Genomic DNA, 19,227 nt, shown 5'->3' on the forward strand with positions numbered 1-19,227 from the left:
GATTCTCTTGGATGTTTTAGGAACAAGGGACTGTATTTTTGCCAAAGACTAAATAACAGAACAAAGCAGCAGAAGTAGGGCAAAAAAGGAAGAAGGAGAAATGAGCCTATCCATAATTTGGCACGAATTCAGGAGAGTGGAAAGGAAGCTTAGTGTGACTTATGTGTGTTGGAGTTATTGTGAGTCTAACCCACTACTAGCTATAGTACCAGCTATTTTAGAGGGGGATGGAAATAGCTCTAAATCCTTCCCTTTCTTCTCCTCTATCTTTTTTCATTCGCCCTGTTGCCACATATTTTTCCCAGTTTGTCTTTACTCCCACTTGTCTGTCTCAGACCTTAGACTCCCTTTTGCGCCATCTTCATCTAAACCTCACTACATGTTTTTTTTTTTTCTGGAGGAACAGGCTGTCAAGCATTTTGCTTTGGAGTGTTTTTATACACATTCATGAAGACAGGCAGGAAGCCTTTTGCATTTGCAAGAGATGATACATTACTGTCTCTTGCTGAAACACCCGCTGCAGTACATGCCTAAATGACCTTTGCCTTTGGCCACAAGAGACCTGCTGAGTGAAAGATTTTCACATATTTCTGGCTAACTTTCTCTCCTACCCCTATTGTTTGTCAATTCCAATCCTTTTTTGTACCTTTTGTCCACATTGAATTATTTAAAATCTAACTCTTTACATTTTGCTTACACTTTCAGTAAATTTCGCTCCTTTTCATCCCATTTCATCTTTAGGATTAGATTTTCTTCTCTTAACAGACCCACAGTGCAACAGGGCACATCTCCAATATACACAGGGCTGATGAATCATTTAGTCCTTATCTTCCTCCACAATAGATCCATGAGGTTACACAGCCTGTCATATTTCAATACAACATGCGGCTTAAGCCTTCCACGTAGGGTAACTTAAGGTAATGTTGCTAGTGGAAACTGGAAGCCTTACAGAGGCACTGTGAGTGCACGGTTTCTCTGACTGTACCTGAGTGGGTGTCACCAGGTGCAAGGAGAGATAAAAGTTGACAAGAAACAGTTTTTTTATCTCACCACAATTCAGTTAACCTTGTTTTGTTGTTGGCTTTATTGAAACAGTCTTATTTATCTTTTATGAGTCATTTTAAAGATCTGTGGCTAGTTGCACCAGTTATGTATGAATTATGTCTTCTGTCAGGGTGCCAATGTTAAAACTACTTATTTTATTACATTAGCATTGCATATAGCATTATGTAACTGCACTGTAACCTGGATAAGTGGATGGACTGGCCAGATCCAAGTTTGTCATCAGGTAGAGCTATCTTGTAAACCTTTAAGATGATATATTTGTTCTCAATCAGAGATTTAACTAATGATCAATTACTGGTTCCTAGCTGTCAAAGTTTATTTTATTTTTAGGTTAAATTGCTGTAGTTCACAGATAAAATGTTGAATTTTTGTAGTTGATAAAAATGAAGCTCAGCTTTTGTTCATACAGGACACTGTAGTCATACACCCAGTCATGATTAGCTGATAGCCAGCTGATCCCAATTGTCGCCTCCCAGCTCCCTCAGCCATCACAGCTTTTTAACTCAACACAGCATCCATTTAAATGTGATGTACCATTCACTTATCGCTGCTTCTGTTAATGCTGATGCACTATGCTGCTGCTGTTGCTGACACAGCCTAACCTCCTCCAGCCCAGCCTCCTCCTTTATAGCGTAAAACTTGTTGCTCCCTCATATTGAGATTCATTTTACTGTGTATTAATTACTTTTGAACTATTTTTGTTGTGTTCAGTATCATTGCCATTAATGTATCCATCCATATGGGAGTTACTATCCATGTACTCCCTGGAAAGTTGACGTATGCTGCTTTGACTAACTCAGGAAGCATCGCAAAAATCCAGTTTATAAAGCTGCATTTCCAGCATGTGGTCCAGATTGATTGAATATGTTTTGGTAGTGTTTGGCATGGCAACGCCCAAAGTAGCTTGCATTGCCACAGACACCCGTACCCCCACTGGTGTTAAAAATCATGCTTCATGTTTCATGTAAATTAACTCAGGTCCACATAATGTGAGGAAACTCAATGAGTGACCACATATCAATGTCTACAGTCCAGGGTACAGTATGGATCTCTGTTGAGTCCAAATATCTTCAGTTTAAGTGGATATAAGTCTGTTTTTCTCCTGTTTTCACCCACTTCTCATAGAGCAGACAGCTGTGTTTTGTCACTGTTGGCTGAGCAGTCATGCCTTGTGCTGAAAGTGACGTCAGTGCATACCCTCTATTGTTGTGTGTATAGCTCCACCCTTTAAGGACGGATAGATAAGCTAGGCACCCCTAAGGAAGTCCGTTATGTGGAACCCTTTCTTACTTTTGACCATAACCTCATACCATACCAAACTTAACTGGAGCGCTTGGTGGAAACAACTTTTAAATTGAACTTTTAAGACTTTTTTTCTTTAACTGGCTGTGTACCAGTAAACCCCTATATTTGTGGATTACAAGCATTCACCTAACAGCTCACTACTTGCTGTAATACATGGCAGGCAGGCAGGGAGGCAGACTGGCAGGGGTTGGCGCCACTTTTTAACTGTTATTTCTCCCTCATTAAGTGACAATCCTGCATGCAAAGAAAACAGGGGGTTACTGATAAGTAAAAAAAACATATGGCGTGCTGATTTAATTAAAAGGACTCCTCAATTAAAGAGAACAGGTGACACCCCGGGACTGTCTGTCTCACAACAATTACCACAGATTGAGGGGTCCTCTACTGTATTATAGTGAACAGATGTGCAAACTCTATACAGTGAGATCAGATGGCACTGAAAGAGGGACACAAAAACTACACATTGTAGACTTTACTGAAGAAAATGGAAGTTGGCTCACAGGAAGATGATAAGGGGTGACTCATATTCCAGGTTTTCTGGTACTATATCTATTATCATCAGTGTTTAAAGGCATCTAAGATCTGCAGCCCTTTACAAATATTTATTTCAAATGTCACTTTTATGAGCATTACATTTTAATATTTATTGAGCTGAAGTTTCCTTTCACAAATGTCTCTTTTATATTTATGTATTTTCAGTAATTCATTACTTTCTTATTTCCCACCTACATCAAGTAACCTTGTAAAGGCTCCACCACCCACCACTCTCTTTGAATTATGTTTGAATTAATGGTTCGAGTTTAAAATCTTATGTAGATAAAGAAGAAGCTAAATTGCCTTTATTCTTCTATGGTGAAAAAAACAAACATTACTGCTGATTTGCAGACTACTGTCTTTGGTGTAGAGAGTATATAGCCATGTTTAGTAACTCCCCCAGTATCTTGGAGAGATGTGTTTACCAGCAGATCAGTTTATAAACATCTTCTGCCGAGCAGATCAGCTGTAGCTTCAAAGCAAGCAGCACGTAATTGAAAATGCTGACGTTAATAGTGATATAAGAAAAGTTGCAAGGAGGAGAGTGAGAGTGTGAGGCGTCTGTGTGGATTTGTCAGTTGAATGGCACAGCGTGATGCCATTATGTGTACCTCTTTTAGGATCTAAGGAAAAGCCATATCAAAGAGATTTGGGAGGATATAATGAGATTAAATTGCAAATAATGTGCCAACACAGCACATTTCTCACGTGGAATATAAGCATGTTGATTTTAGTATGAAAGCACCACAAAAGATGAGGCAGCTCTGGTAGTTTTTAGTCAACATGAACTTTCCTGCTCACCTCAGCTCAATTAAACGCATCGATCAAGGGCATGGGCGTGGTCAAGGAGTGGATTGATCTAATGCTTACAGACTGACAAACACAGTCCAATTTGGGTGACTGTAATTATGGAGTGGCTGGGATCTGGCAGGACTGGGAGTGTTTCAGACATCACCATTTCCTCCCCATCCATCACATTCAGCCAGGTGGAACTAGGCCGCAGATGCCCCGCAAAATAATCATTCCCATGCAACTGGCCCGACGGCGTACCCTCATTCAATAACACAGCTGATCAGAAATGATAATAGCAATCATGCCGCTGCATATTTTAGAGGCTGCAGTCTGTGTGTGTGTTTGTGTGTGAGGGTGGAGATGAAGCGTAGCGCTCAGAATATGTGAATTTACAAGAAGCGATAAGTCTAAAATAGTGAATTCAGCCTTAGTTATTGTTGGAAAAGCAAACCAGCTGTTGCTTTATTTGACATGTCCATTCTATCGACTTCAAGGAACGGACCCCAAAGGTTGAAATGCAAATGTACTCATTAAGGCAGAGGGATTCCAAGCAGCCTTTGGAGGGAGAAAAAAAAGAAAGCTATCTGGCTTGTGATTACTGTCGGCGGTGAGCTTTGCAAAATGAGAGGAGCATCTTTCAGCAGGGGCATAAAGAGTTCAATCCCTATCTCAGCTTTTCATGTCCAGGTATAATCCACTGTCCTTCTGAGACCTTGGCCTTTACAAATCTGTCGATGTGAATTTCACCTGCATGCATTGCTTTTCTCTTTCCATCAAAAGGGAAACACCAGACCTTTAAATCCTGATTTATTCATGCCTAATTCTTTAAAAAGTAGATCCTCTGACGGTGTACTTTCCCTGCCTCAGTACCATGTTGTGTTGTCATGAATAACAAATAGGCTCATTATTGAAATGTCCATCCTTAGCCTGTAGTATGAAAAGCAATCTCCTGCTTGCCTACACCCACATGTTTTAGCCCTGCAATGATAGATGAACAGACTGCTCTTGGGTAGAGAGCGCTCACAAATGTGCCAGCCGATCCTCTAGGGGTACAGATATAAACACAACGCCCTAGAAATGCTATTAGTGAAGAAAATATTTAAACACAAACCAAATCTCTGCGCCTTTGGGGAAGTGAAGAATTGAAGGAAGTTTCCTGCAGACTGTTCCTTCAAATCTTCAGCTCAGAGTTTAACACTTTAACTAAAAGGCACAAAGATAAAGTGCTTTTAGGGATGAAATTGAAGGAAACATCATAGTGATGGAATAGTGTCATTTGTCCATCCTAGTCTACTTTTTAATCTGTCCTTTGTGTTGGTAGCTGTTGTAATAGCCCATCATCAGACAGAGTAATGGAGAGTTTTGTTCCCCAATTAAGAAACACCTAATAGTAAACTAATAGTAAAAACTCTTAACAAAAGCATTGTGTAGTTTTTTCAAGACCAAGGGGCTTCAATGTGCAACCACCCAGCCGCTCATCAGTTGTGTTAAGTATTTCTGAGCATGTTGCATGATGTATTAACTGGCTGATCAGTTTATAAGTGTGACTCCACTGAGAATCAGACAGCAGAGTGGAGGTTGAAGATCATTCCCTGTAGATGCTTCTTTGTTCTTCAATTTGTCTGAGTTGACTGATGCTGAATAATGAGCTGAAAGTAGTCACGGCCCTGCTTTATATGTAGCAAAGCCCGAGCCACAAGCAGACCTACTGCTGCCAAGTTACTTGGCTGGTTTAGAATGACTGAGGGTAACGTTAGACTACATCAGGATGGAAGTAGTTGTCAAAATTTTATTGTGCAGCAACCATTTCCCCACTTTCACTAAATAGTCTATGAGGATTTTGACACAAGAGCTGAACAAGGATTTTTTTTTTTTTTGCTCACCTTTATAAGTACAAAAAGTAAAACAGGGCTCTAACTACTCAAAGGCTGTCAAATTGAGATTTGCACAAATGAACTTAATCATGATAAAAACTCTATAAAACCGTATATACAAGGGTCTTTGATAATAATGTAAGACCTCTACTAAGAGGTCTTTCTTTGGGCTTTATCAGTGAAACAATGAAAGTGTTGACTTTTTAACATGAAAAAGGTTGGAAACCTCCAGGTTGGAGTACCATCAAAACAAATGGAAAGAGGGACAATGCAGCCATCTTTTCTGATGACATTCTTTCTACAACATCCATATAAAAGACACACATGTTATTCATATAAGGTCAGGATTTCTTAAAATAAAGAATTCTGTTACAGAAGCTTTCATATTCTTTCTAATAACACTGTTATCTAGAGTGGAGGTTTCCCTACTTATGTCTAAGAAGACCTTCAGGACTCACTTGGAAATATTAGATATGAATATAAATGTTTTGGCTGACAAAATTCCAGCATAGAACGCCCTGAAATTATTTATCCATCCACTTTTTAACCCCTTTTCATCACTGTTTTGCTCATTTATGCCACTATATTTCAGTTTTTAACCCTTTTTGGACACCTTGCCCCCATTTTTGCTACTTTTAACCCATTTCTGTTGCTATTTGGCCCTTGTTGCCCTTTAAAACCCATTTATCTGCTTTATGGCTCATGTCTGCCTTTTTTTTTTTTTTTTTTTTATTTTAAACCTTTTTTTGTTTTTATATTTTTTGCCTGCCCATATTGCCACTTCCTTTTGCCACTTTTGTCACAGTTTCTAAGCTTTTTGCCCATATATGCAACTTTTTTTGCCACAATCCTCCCATCTTGTCACTTGGTCCTGCCACTTTTGACCCATTTCACTACACCCATATTTGTCTTTTTCACCACTTTTTCCACTTTTCTTTCTTTTCTTTTTTTTTTTTTTTTGGTCTTTTTTACAGTGTTTAGAATTATTTTCCATAAAGCTATCTCAGTTTTTTATACATTATTTCTGGCATCGTGATGTTTGTGCATATCTTAGCTTAGCTATAAAGTCTGACATTACTTTCCTAAGGGTTTAAGTTCAGTGCGCCAAGCCACAATGTTAAGATTACAAAAAAAGGAATTATGTTTTAAGAAAAGGGGTTAACATTTTGAAAAAGGCATATATTTCTTTTGTTGTTGCTTTCACAAGAGTGGTTATTTTTCAGGTTACAAATAAAAAAAAGTTATTACAGCTTAACTTTACAGTGGACCATCATTTTTCTGACCTCCATGAGCCCCCAGTTTGGCTGGTCCTAAGAAAGCTCCCCCGATTATTACCCCCTGACGGATGGCCTTATCTACAAATACTTTTTCTCATCAAAAGATCAGTAATAACCTATTCATTGATTGTCTATTAGGGCCACTCTAATAAATAAAAAAAAGATAATCTTTAACAAGAAAATATAAACATTTCAAAGTTGTGTTCTAACAATCTTAGTGAAGAGATTTATTAATGGACTTAAATTGTTATTTTTAACATTGTATCAATGTCAGCCCTAAATTTTACAACCAGTGCATTTATAGTCATTGTCTCTGACCATCTGTATTTGCCCTGAACAGCCTTTGACCATGGGATTGTACCATCTAATGGCCAAAGACTATGCTGGAACTGGTGCATGGTCCAGGAATTACATTGAAACTTAGCCTCTTTAAAGCAGGTTAGGTAGTTTTTCTTCATAAGCCCGTTTGTTCTTAAAAAATCAGTTAGATAGCTCTAGCTCTATGGATAGTCTGATCATTATTATTGTTGTTACATCAAAGGGGAATCTTGCAGTGTATATATGATATCTTCTGTTCTGTTCCCATCACACCAACTCTAAATGACTCATTAGTCCAGGCCATTTCTCCTCTCATTGTCTACAGGTGTTGCATCCCTGTTCTGACAGGTAACCCTGCAATCGGGGCCCAGCTTGTCCCCCGCTCATGGCTCGATGCTATAGTCCTCCAGAGCAACGCTGTGGCCATCTGAGCTGCTCTGTGTTATTTTAGCCTTTGAAGGTAATGGCAGGAGATCAATGTGATGAATGGCCTTTATGAGGGCAGAGTATTGATGGCTTGATGGCGGCGAGCTGAGGCAGTGGGATGGGGAACATCAGCCTGAATATATTACCGCTCCCCCAACCCCTACCACCCCACCCTCTCTTCTTCTCCTAGATTCCCTTCCACTCCTGTATTTTTCTTTTATCTATCACTGTGCCGCTTTCTTTCTGTCCTCCGCCCTCTCCTCTCAGGCTGTGACTGGTCATTAACACGAACATTAAGCTCTGTGAATCCATAGCTCCTCCATCTCCTCGCTACTGGCCATAAAACAGAGCAGCCATAATGACACACACAATAGGCACACTTGACAATCAGGGGCAGAGAAAGAGTGTCTCCTATATTAGTAGCAAAAGGAAAGCCATTACATTGGAGCCAATGGGTGCATTTAGTTGGCGTTAAAGATGAGCGTTGTGTAAAGAGGCTCCCAGTATTTGTCTGTTGTATTACCAGCAGCAAAGTTTATGTTCAGTTAGATTGGTAATAATAAAACTTAGATGTTGTGGTGCAGAAATGTGTACATTAAAACCAATCGAGAGTGCTGGCTTTATGGAGACACATAAAAGACTCAATACAGATTTCAATACCTAGACTTTAGCATTGGTTCATACTGAGCATCCCTTTAAAATCATTGTCAATACATTGTTGAGTTACTTGTCAAATGATAGGACACGTATACCTCACCAAAATACAATACTCCACAACACGCTGAAGTCAGCACTAATAGTAGTCCATTAACACTGGTACTAGGGTCAGATACAAAAAAGGATACAGTAAGTCTCTGCCAGTATCGGTCTGTAAAAGCATGAATATTAGTATCTGTTTCAGATACTGATACCAACAAAAGTACTGGTACATCATACTGATATACTGTAATAGTGATGTGTTTTCAACATCAGTTGCTAAAATTGATACTGGTATCTATCTAGGTGCTGCCCCTGTCCAAAGTGAGGCCCTAATCAGACTGGTATGAGGCCCCTTCTAAATAAAAGAAAAAAATCTGAGTTAAAAATACTGAGTTACAAATAAGTTATCGACAAGGCTGACAAATATGTTATGTATGTTAAATGCTACCATTGCAGACCTGTGCCTTTCAGCAAAGTTCAAACTAAGCAAAGGCAAAATTGTCATTTATCAGGAGGGGTTTTCCAACAAATGAGTGGATTTACAGGAGAGACGTGCATCGAGAGAGTGTGTATGTGTGTCAGTCAGCAGGAGGGAGAGAGGGAGGCAGAGCAAGTGGACACAGCATACTAATTAATTTGATGCAGATCTCCAAAAATAGATAGCTTGAGTGTTAATTTACTGATGTGTGACACCCAGGAACAGTTTATGTTTAGCCAATGCTGTAATGATAATATTTATCGTACAAGCACCAGCCTGATGTGCATGAAAAAAAAACCTACTCAGAGCAAGCCCCCCTTTTGAGATGATGAGGCCCAATGTGCTGTGTGTGGTCTGCGTATAGGGAGTGGCTGGCCTGTCTGTATCAGATAGTGATATTAATATTGGTATCAGTCTGTTGGTGTCAGGATTTCTTATCAGATATAATATCTTATGTGACATAAGTATTGGTGTCATATACCAATTTTGATCATTTTGATACCAGTGCTGGTGCCAGACTTGGAATATGGCATTGATATCTGTCTCAGATACTGATATTGATCCTGGTATTGTTTCAGACACTATTAATCATATTTAAATCAATCCAAGATATTACACTACTGGTACCATAAACTGTTACTAAAGTTTCCTCATTAGATATTAAAATTGACTCCAGTATCAGCACTGCATACTGATATTAGTTCCTGTGTTGGTCTTAGACACTAAAATCAGTGTCAGATACTGACATTGATACTAGAGTCAGTCTCACTTACTAATAATGAACCTGATATCAGTATAGGATTGTGATATGGATACTGGTATTGGTCTCAGAATATCAGCACTACATGCCAATACTACATTCTCATATCAATACATGTGCTGGTTACTGGTCTCATATACTGCTATTGTTACTGGTGTCAGTATCAAATACTGATTTCGACACTATCTAATTAGCTATATGTTATCCATGTCATCTTCTTTAGTTTTTTCCAGGACTGCTATGGAGAGAGATTTATGTTTTATTGCCTTAAGTTATAGAATATCTACAGCAGGTGTTAAGGTATCTGCAGCAGGTAAAGCATGGTGAACTAGTACACAAGAGGATCTACACTCAGGAACATAAAGATAATGACTCTTCAGTCTCCTTCCCACACCTTGTTCACCTTGAGCTGATATGAATGATACATGCTTGGAACAAGTGTCCGCGCTTGGCTCGATAATGCATGGCCTAAATATACACAGCGCAGGACTAGCAATGTTTTTTTTTTTTTTTTTTTTTTTACACACAAATCCTTGTGGAGGAAATGGATGCAAAGACCAGGAAATTCCATTATCAGTTAGGTGACAGGTGATGATGCCTTCTCTTTTCTCCCTTCTCCGGCAAGGTCAAAGAGATGCCATGGAAAAGTGCAAGAGATAGATTTGATTTAAATGATGTAAAAAAGGTCTGCAGAAGAGCCAAGGAATAGAAATGGGAAATGTAGGTAGAGTATTGATATGACTGTAGGGCATGCGCTGCTGCAGCAGATAGTGTCCTTGCCTCTTCGATGTATGTGTCACTAGCATATTAATGTCGTTGGGAAAAGAAGAAAATGATAGAGGTGCTTAAGAATGGATTTTGATGTTAATACTCAGAGTAATCAAATGCTTTGGACCTACAGAAGGAGAAATGTAGCTTGTAGCCTCCAGCTCTTCGGCAGCAAACAACAGCCACCAAATCAATATGTGGTCGGTAAAGCATCAAATTATAAACAGCACGTTCTCTGAGCACACATACACTGACACACAGATATGAGCAGCAGATGAATGCAAAGTACTGAAAAGATATGAGGAAATTGTGTTGCTCCTTTTCTGCAAAGGGGCTGATTCAACTTGTAATAGTTTTGTTTGTCTCTGATACAGCGGTGACACCGAGTATCTACAGAGCAGGAAATTGTGCTTCATTGTTATATGAAGCCAATGAATTTCTGGACAGATTTCAGACAGGCATTATCGGAAATGCCTCGGGCCCTCTTGCTGGCGTGAAAGATGGTGGTCATTTGGCTAGACGAGAGGCAGTGAAGACCCCCTCCTAGACCCAGAGCAGACGGGGGCAGAGGAGCCTAGGGCTGGCTGTATTAATGAACAGGCAGAGCTGAAAGGGACAGGTTCCTGTAATGCTGATGAATGGTCATTACAGAGCAGAGACGAGAGAGGAGAGCAGACGGAGAAGAGAGTACAGCAGAGTGGGCGCAAGGGGAACGGTGTACAAAAAAACTGGTTTAATTTGCACCTTGGATTTCTGTAAACTCGTTTATCATGTCAGCAGTGTCACTGTTCGCCTCATGTCTTCTGAGCCAAAAGCGGTCCTTCCATGGATCCTACCACATCCTTGCCCTATTAAGTTTGATCTTTTTGCATACTTTTACCCCCCTCGATTTAACAAAGTCATGTCAAAAGATTTGCAAGTCTTTTCCATCATTTTCCATTGTCGGGGCTGTTTTAGGAGTGCCAATGTCTTCCCCCTCTCCATTAGCCCTGATTGAGCAGCTGGGGCTTTAAAGGTCAGAGGAAGGAGGAAGCACCAGGAGATATATGCACACAAGAAACATGAACTGACTGGAGGCCCACTCACTCCGCTGTAGACCTCATTAACTCCTCCTCGCCTACAGCGGTTTGGATCATCACTGGTGGTGGTGGTTGTGGTGGGGTGGGGGGATTTGGGAAATAAATCCACAATACGAGCCAAGCTGTTGCTTCAAACTGGAGTAAAAGGGGTGGTTTTGTTACAGACAGGGGAAGTTATCTAAGGGGAACCATTTCAAAAGAATTTCAAAGAACTTCTCTACTCCAAAAAATATTAATTTCAACTCAGTCTTTAATAACTGTCTCAATGCATACAACCTCAATATATTAGACTGTATTATAAAGTTGCTTAACCAATTAAAAGTTTTTGCTTCAAAGAAAATTTCAAGGCAAGCTTCTTTTTTTTTTTGATGATTTATAGTACTGATTCTCTGCCGAATGCTATTCATACTTTATCCTCATGCTTTTCAACAGTAAAAGAACAACCAGGGGTTACAGTGCCTGTAAAAAAATTTTGCCCTGTTATTGATTTTAGAAATCAAGGTGAACATAATTTGGCTTTTTTGACAAAAAAAAAAAAAAAAAAAACCTCTGGTGCAAATGAAAAATAATTTCTACAAAGTACAAAGTTATGTCAATTAAATAAAAATGTGTTGCATAAATCTTCACCCCCTTTGCTGTCATGGACCAAAGTATTGGCACCCCTGGAATGGAAAAATTCCAGGGGTGCCAATACTTTCGTCCATGACTGTAAGTGATTGACATAATCTAACAGAGGTACAGCCAATTTGTGCTAGTAATCTCATGATTGGTGAAATGGGGATCACCTGAGTGCAGTGAATGTGTATCAAGTGATTGTAGTATAAAGACACCTGTGTCTAAAAGGTCCATCCACTGGTTAATCAGTATTCCTGGCTACCAGTACATCATGAAGGCAAAGGTACATGCCAAGCAACTCAGAGAAGGGTTTATTAAAAAGTGTAAATCAGGGGACTTGAAAAACATTCCAAGTCACTAAACATCCCATGGAGTTTAATAAAATCCATCATCAAGGGATATGGCACATGTGTAAATCTGACTAGATCAGGCTGTCCTCACAAACTGAGTGACTGGAGACTAGTTAGAGAGGCCTCCAAGACACTTATGACTCTGACGGAGTTACAAGCTTCAGCAACTGATATGGGAGAGACTCTGCATACAACAACTATTGCCTGGCTTCTTCAGTCAAAGCTTTATGGGAGAGTGGCAAAGAAAAAAGCCCCTGTTGAGGAAAACTCATATTAACTCTTAACCAGAGTTAACTACATGGCATGTGGGGGACTCCATGGTCAAGTTGGAGAAAGTTCCCTGCTCTGATGAGACCAAAATGGTGCTTTTTGGCTGTCAGACATGAAGCTGTGTTCGGCTGAAAACAAACACACCATCCCCACTGAGCAGCATGGTAGTGGCAGCATCATGCTGTGGGGAGGTTTCTCAGCAGCCAGCCTTAGAAGGCTTGTAAAGGCAGAGGGTAAAATGAATGGGTATAGGAAAATCCTGGATGACTAAGATAACAAGATAAATGATCTGGAATGACTGAGTCAAAGCCCAGACCTCAATCCAGTAGAGAATCTGTTCCTTGACTTAAAAAAGGCTGTTCATGACTGATTCTAATGCAAGCTGACAGAGCTTGAGCAGTTTTGCCAAGCAGAATGAATGCAGGCCTGATTGAGACCTATCCGCACAGATTCAGTGCTGTGATTGCAGCCGATGTTGCATCTACTAAATACTGACTTAAAGGGTGGTGAATATTTATGCAGTCGCTTCTTTTGCATGACATATTTTTATTTCATTTATATGACTTTGTAGAACTCTGTTTTCACTTTGAGATTTAATAGGTTTTTGTGTTTTTTTTTCATCAAAAAAGCCAAATTATATTGACAGTGATTTATTTATAAAATAAAAAAAATAAAAGGGTAAAACATCACTTTCTGGGTTGCACCTGCAGGAAATGGCCTGTAGTGTTTTTCTAGCTCAGTTTTCACTCAAATGCCTCTGGATCAGAACAGCACGTGGCTGCAATGTAGTAGCCTCTGTCTGTCTAATTGTAATTCAACAGTGCATAATCTTGAATTTGTTACACATCATTCTTTATATTGCATCATCTTAGTGCCCAGCCACGCTCTGCATGGACTTGAAATGACTGGGTATCCAAAGTAATTACTAGGTTTGGGCTTCTGTAACAGCGGTACATGCATTACAGCTGTTAAGTGTTTTTCTGAGAACAAGATGCTAAAGTGGTGTCTTTGCTGTTGCTGCACTTGAGGAATTGTTTATTATTCACAAAATGAAGGAAATTTGTGTATTCTCGGTGGACATTTAAGCCTCAGAGCTCGACGGATGGATTGCTCTCTGTTAATCCAGGAAGAAGACTCAAAGTTTGGTGCCTTAGGGAGATTACTGATATGTGTACAAATTCTCTGTGGCTCAGCCAATATTAGCATTCTGTCTGAAAAATATGAGAAAGCAGGGAAGATTTACCACAGATGATTACTAATCAAACACCCGTCTTTGTCTTTCTCTTCCTGTAGTGGGAGGAGGTGAGCGGCTACGATGAAAACCTCAACACCATCAGGACATACCAGGTGTGTAATGTATTCGAGCCCAGCCAAAACAACTGGCTCCTCACCACCTTCATCGATCGGCGTGGGGCGCAGCGCATCTATGTGGAGATCCGCTTCACCGTGCGTGACTGTAGCTCTATCCCCAACGTCCCTGGATCATGCAAGGAGACTTTTAACCTCTACTACTATGAAACTGATGCAGTCATTGCCACTAAAGGCACCGCCTTCTGGATGGAGGCCCCCTACCTCAAAGTGGACACAATTGCTGCAGATGAAAGCTTCTCGCAGGTGGACTTTGGCGGACGTCTCATGAAAGTCAACACAGAAGTGCGGAGCTTTGGTCCGCTTTCTAAAAATGGCTTCTATTTGGCCTTTCAGGACTACGGTGCCTGCATGTCTCTACTGTCAGTCAGGGTCTTTTATAAAAAGTGCCCGAGTGTGGTGCAGAACTTTGCAATCTTTCCTGAGACCATGACTGGGGCTGAGAGCACCTCCCTGGTTATTGCCAGAGGAATCTGCATCCCAAACTCAGAGGAAGTAGACGTACCTATAAAGCTGTACTGCAACGGAGATGGAGAGTGGATGGTTCCTATTGGAAGCTGCACATGCAAGGCCGGGTTTGAACCTGACAATGGGAACGTGTGTCGAGGTGAGTCAGCACTAGACATAGCTTTACGTAAATGTTACCTCTTATTATTTCCAGGAACTATCTCTTAAATTTTTGTTCCCTCTTGTTAAAATGACAGATCCCTCATGATAGATAAGATAACTGCACTTAAGACAGTGATGGGATTTTGTTCTATTTTAAGCTTGCATATTACAAGGCCCCAGTGCACCACAGATCAAACAGTTTCTGCATCATTGGAATGGCTGAATTGATTGTGTTTCATGCTTTTTGCTGAGCATGATGTGCCGTACTTCTTTCTTGATCACATCCACCTCCGGCATACTAGAAAGGCACATTAGCATTGATTCTTAATCTGTAGCGAATGCCAGCCTTCTGTGCAGCCTACTTTACAGATGGCAAGAGGTTTGAGTCTGCCACAGTGTGATGTGTGGAAGACTAAGTTCTAAGGAATAGATAATAACACGTACATAAAGACGAGGGGGTTTTGGTTCAAGCTGTCACTTTCTCTCTCTCTGGCTGTCCTCTAATGCACCTTTACGCTCTGCATGCTGTTATTCTCACTCAGTCACGCATGCACATACACACAAAGAGAAAATTTGCTCTAGGTATCTGAAGATAATATGAGTGGCTCAGGGCTCTCAGTGTGGCGCAGTATTGGTCGGACTGCCTCTGGAGGTGAGTTGGGGAGTGTGTGGAGCCCAGATAAGATTGATTGACGCACATCTGCTCCGATCAATAAACAGATATGAGAGGGCCACATATCTACAAAGCACAGTGTGGGATGGTGACTGCTGTATCCTTCTTGCATTGCTTCACGTGCTACGCAAAACACACACTAAAATACACACACAGACGGTCTCTTGCTTAGGTGGAAAGGGCTAAAATGAGAATGACAAAGCAAAGGTTGGCTGCTTTTAATCATTAATGGAAGTAAAAATTGTAATTTCTCCTCCTACAACTGTTTTACATATTTCACACTTCATTTATTTTATGTGTCTTTATCTCCACAGTTATTATATTTTGTTTCAGCACAAGGTACACTTAATTTACATATTTTAACAGAAACTTTGTAGTGCAACCCACACAACAGATAATGCACATTTCGGTACGTCATGCATGAACTATTAATTTGCACCCAGCTGGCTTCAGTTTGCTACAAATGAATCTTTATTTGAATTTGAAGTTCTTTTTAAGGTAATATGTTTTGTGTGATATTCTCATCAACCCAAGCATTGTTTTATACCTAAATAAATACCCTGGCATTCAGAAAAAAAAAAAAAAAATTCTACTTGATAGAATACTATGGATTACTGGCCACACATCTCTACTGAAACACTCGGGTCACATTTGTTAACTGATTTACTCTTTGTATCGCTCTGACGATGGCATTGGACATGGAAAAATGCCAAGGAATAAGTGCAAAATGATGATAACTCTGCCATCACACTGTATTGCAGGTCAGTAACAGTCCCATGAGCCTTTGCCTCAACACAAAAGTCTGAACTCCAAGTGACAACTCACTTTTGGGTCACCACAGAGCACAACAGCTTCCAGAAGTAAAAGTCCAGTTCACTTTCTCCATTGTGGATTTGAGTATAGGCCATAATGTTAGAAATATTCCAGTTAGACGTACCCTGAGCTACCTGAGTATGAAGCGATGAGTCATGCTTCAGCAGAAGACAAAAGTTTGTAAGATATCGACCTTTTCTTTCTTTTTTTAAAGATAAACATGGTATATTTGTGATTTTATCTGAAAATACACCAGAGTCTAACCCAAGAGTGTCATAGTGATGCCTCTGATTGGGGGGGGGGTCTGCTGTCAACATGGAAATGTCTAACATGCTTGTGAAAGTCGACTGTCGGCTGTCAATGACAACAAGTTTACTGCTGTAGAATGAAGAAATGTACACATTATATTACAATTGTATCATTTTTAAGGTGCAGTGTGTAAATATTTGGTTAATATAAGTGCATTTAACAGTCGGAATTTTCAAAAAGTGGGTATTTTAAAAGTGAACTTTTAAAATGTAAATACTACAATAAAGAGAAATGTAGAAAAAAGATTCATGTACGGCTCAAAAGTTTGAAAAACTGAATCACAATGGCTTGTGGGATACGTAGTTCCGGCTAACTTACTAGTGTCAATGATTAGTTCAGGTCATTTTTAATGTAATCAACCAATTGAATGCAGTTGAAATAAACTTTTTTATTGATAAATTAGCTTTATTCAAAGTTATGCTTTTCATCAAAAGAGCTTACAGCACAGCATCGGGTAAGTTATTGTGAAGTAACATTGCAGAACATAACATGGCGTAACATAACATTACTTAACGTAATGTAATATAACAAAGTGTAACGTAACAGTGCAATGTGATGTAACTTATGCTGTAATACAAGAGGGCATAATGTAACACGACATAACATAAAGTAATATAACATAATGAACCTTAATATGACATAACGAATGCAATGCAGTGTTACATAACATGCCTGAATGTAACGTTACAAAACGTAATGTAGTGGAAAATCAGTTGTCGTAGCTTAATGTGACATGATCTAGTGTAAGATGACATAACATATCATGACATAATATAACATTACATAACTTAACATTACATACTGTAACCCATTATGTAACACAACATAACATGACATAGTGCGACATGACATAACAAAACATTACATAACATAACATGACAACATCACAGGACATTATGTGACATGACATAACATATCATGAAATAACATAACATGGCATAATGCAACATAACAGCAAAACATGACAGAACTTAACATGGTATAACATTACATAATTTAACATGACATAACGTACATGAATGCTTGTCAGTTTGATCCCAATTTATTGTGCTTCTATGTACAAAATATACAAAAAAGTCTCCATGGAGACCTCTCAATTCTTGTAAAAAGCATTTTAGATCGGCTGCCATGTTTGCTTCCCTCCAGAGTAGTTTGACTTGGCTGTGTCTCACCATACATGATCACTGTGTGTAAACTATGCACTATGAAGGTTAAACATGTAATGTTCAGTACAAAAATAGCTGAATAACCTTGCCTGTCCTCTGATTCAAACAAACCCTTGGGCTTTAACTACTTTTTTAGTTTTGCAGACGTACTTGATGTTGGTCCATGCCTCTTTTCCTCCATAGAATTTCCTTTTTTCTTCCATTATTTACCTCCACCTTGCACAGACTCACAGCACGGTAATTGGAGCCTTAGGTATCCCCAAGTGTTAGTAGGAGGCTTGTGCTGGTGGGAGGTATTGGCACTGCTGTAAACAACGCACAAACACGCACAAACAGCCACATGCACACATACACACTCACACTCCCCCAGTAGGCAGTGCACTACAAAGCCTCTTTGAACAGAGGAGGAGACGTATATTTCTACTAATTCCCACAATCCCCCTGACTTCCTTCTCTAAGTACCCATAGCAAGTAGACTTCCTGCTGTGTTAAGTTTGACATCTTTCTCTCTCTTATGGCTATGCAGCATTATAAGCAGTATGTAAAAAGGCTCAAGGAGGGAGGTAATTGTTGGTGTGTGGCTTGAGAAAAAAGTGTAAACCTACAAAACACTGAAATGGTTGAACTTAAGCTTAAGGACATGCTTACAATGGTTTGCAAAAGCATGCTTGCAGAGAAGGAGAAAGCAAAAAGCACAATAGCTGCAATTTCTGTGTCTCATATCTAGCTCACTCTCCTGAGACTCATATGGAATCTGTTCCCCTCTCGTCTCCACTGAAAGGCCCCTCCAATAAAGAGCAATCTCAACCTTTTATTTTCCATGCAGTCTTTTTTCAAAGACTCGCAATCCATTATTTAAACAAGGAAATCTAACCTTAAAGTGCTCGAGGACGCAGAGTACTACAGGCAACCAATCAATTGGGGGTTGGTGGAATAACATGGCCTTAGCATCAGGTCTGAAGTAATTGCCCATTAGAGATGAAGTAACAGGAACAAAAGAGAATAAGGGCATGCAGATTAACAGTGAAATAATTCCCATTGTTTAGTGAAACATGAGAAAGGAAGGTATTACATTTGGACGGATAGACATTGTGGTACAAGAAAGCACAGAAGGAAATGAAGAGAAGAAAAGAAAAAGCTTTTATTTGAAACGTGCTTGACAGGTGTGATATTGTGGCACACTATTATACAGAGGTTTTTTTTTTCTTTTTGTAGAATCAGGGGTTGAAAACATTGCCCACTCAACACCTGCTACAGTGATTCTTTAAAGAGCTGGAGTGGTAACCAGGAATGGCTGGGTTTAATGGTCTAGAAGGGATAACTGCATGCAAGCATCAGATAGCACTGCATCACGCTCACTGTGGATGCTGCATTCATTTACTTCTCTGACCTGTGAATTTCTGGCTCCTTGTGTAAAAAAACGTCTTGCACTTTTACTTTGAACTCAGAGAAACAAAAGTGCTTTGATTTGACCAGCCCTCTGACAGCTGTTAGCTGCCTAATTTTGTCTCTTTGTTGACACGATTTAGTGCATATTTCAAACACAGATATGGCTAATGTTAATGCACAGAAGCATTAACATTATCCTTTTCTTGTCCCATGTCAACATGAGCGACATGGATGAATTAATTACCTGGTAATGATAAAAATGGAGCACGTTGGGCTACTTCATGCTGCAT

At 39.7% G+C, this 19,227-nt stretch overlaps 1 protein-coding gene across 2 annotated transcripts in view; it reads left to right on the forward strand.

The window, feature by feature from the left end:
- Nucleotides 1-19,227, forward strand: part of LOC121520296 (ephrin type-B receptor 1-B) — a 233,456-nt gene that overhangs the window by 80,196 nt on the left and 134,033 nt on the right. For both annotated transcript variants that reach the window (XM_041803668.1, XM_041803669.1), the window contains exon 3: nucleotides 13,904-14,585. In XM_041803668.1, coding sequence (XP_041659602.1) covers nucleotides 13,904-14,585 — 682 coding nt within the window. The remainder of the gene's footprint in view (nucleotides 1-13,903; nucleotides 14,586-19,227) is intronic.

This window comes from Cheilinus undulatus, linkage group 13 (assembly GCF_018320785.1).
Source record: "Cheilinus undulatus linkage group 13, ASM1832078v1, whole genome shotgun sequence".
Classification (NCBI taxonomy): Eukaryota; Metazoa; Chordata; class Actinopteri; order Labriformes; family Labridae; genus Cheilinus; species Cheilinus undulatus.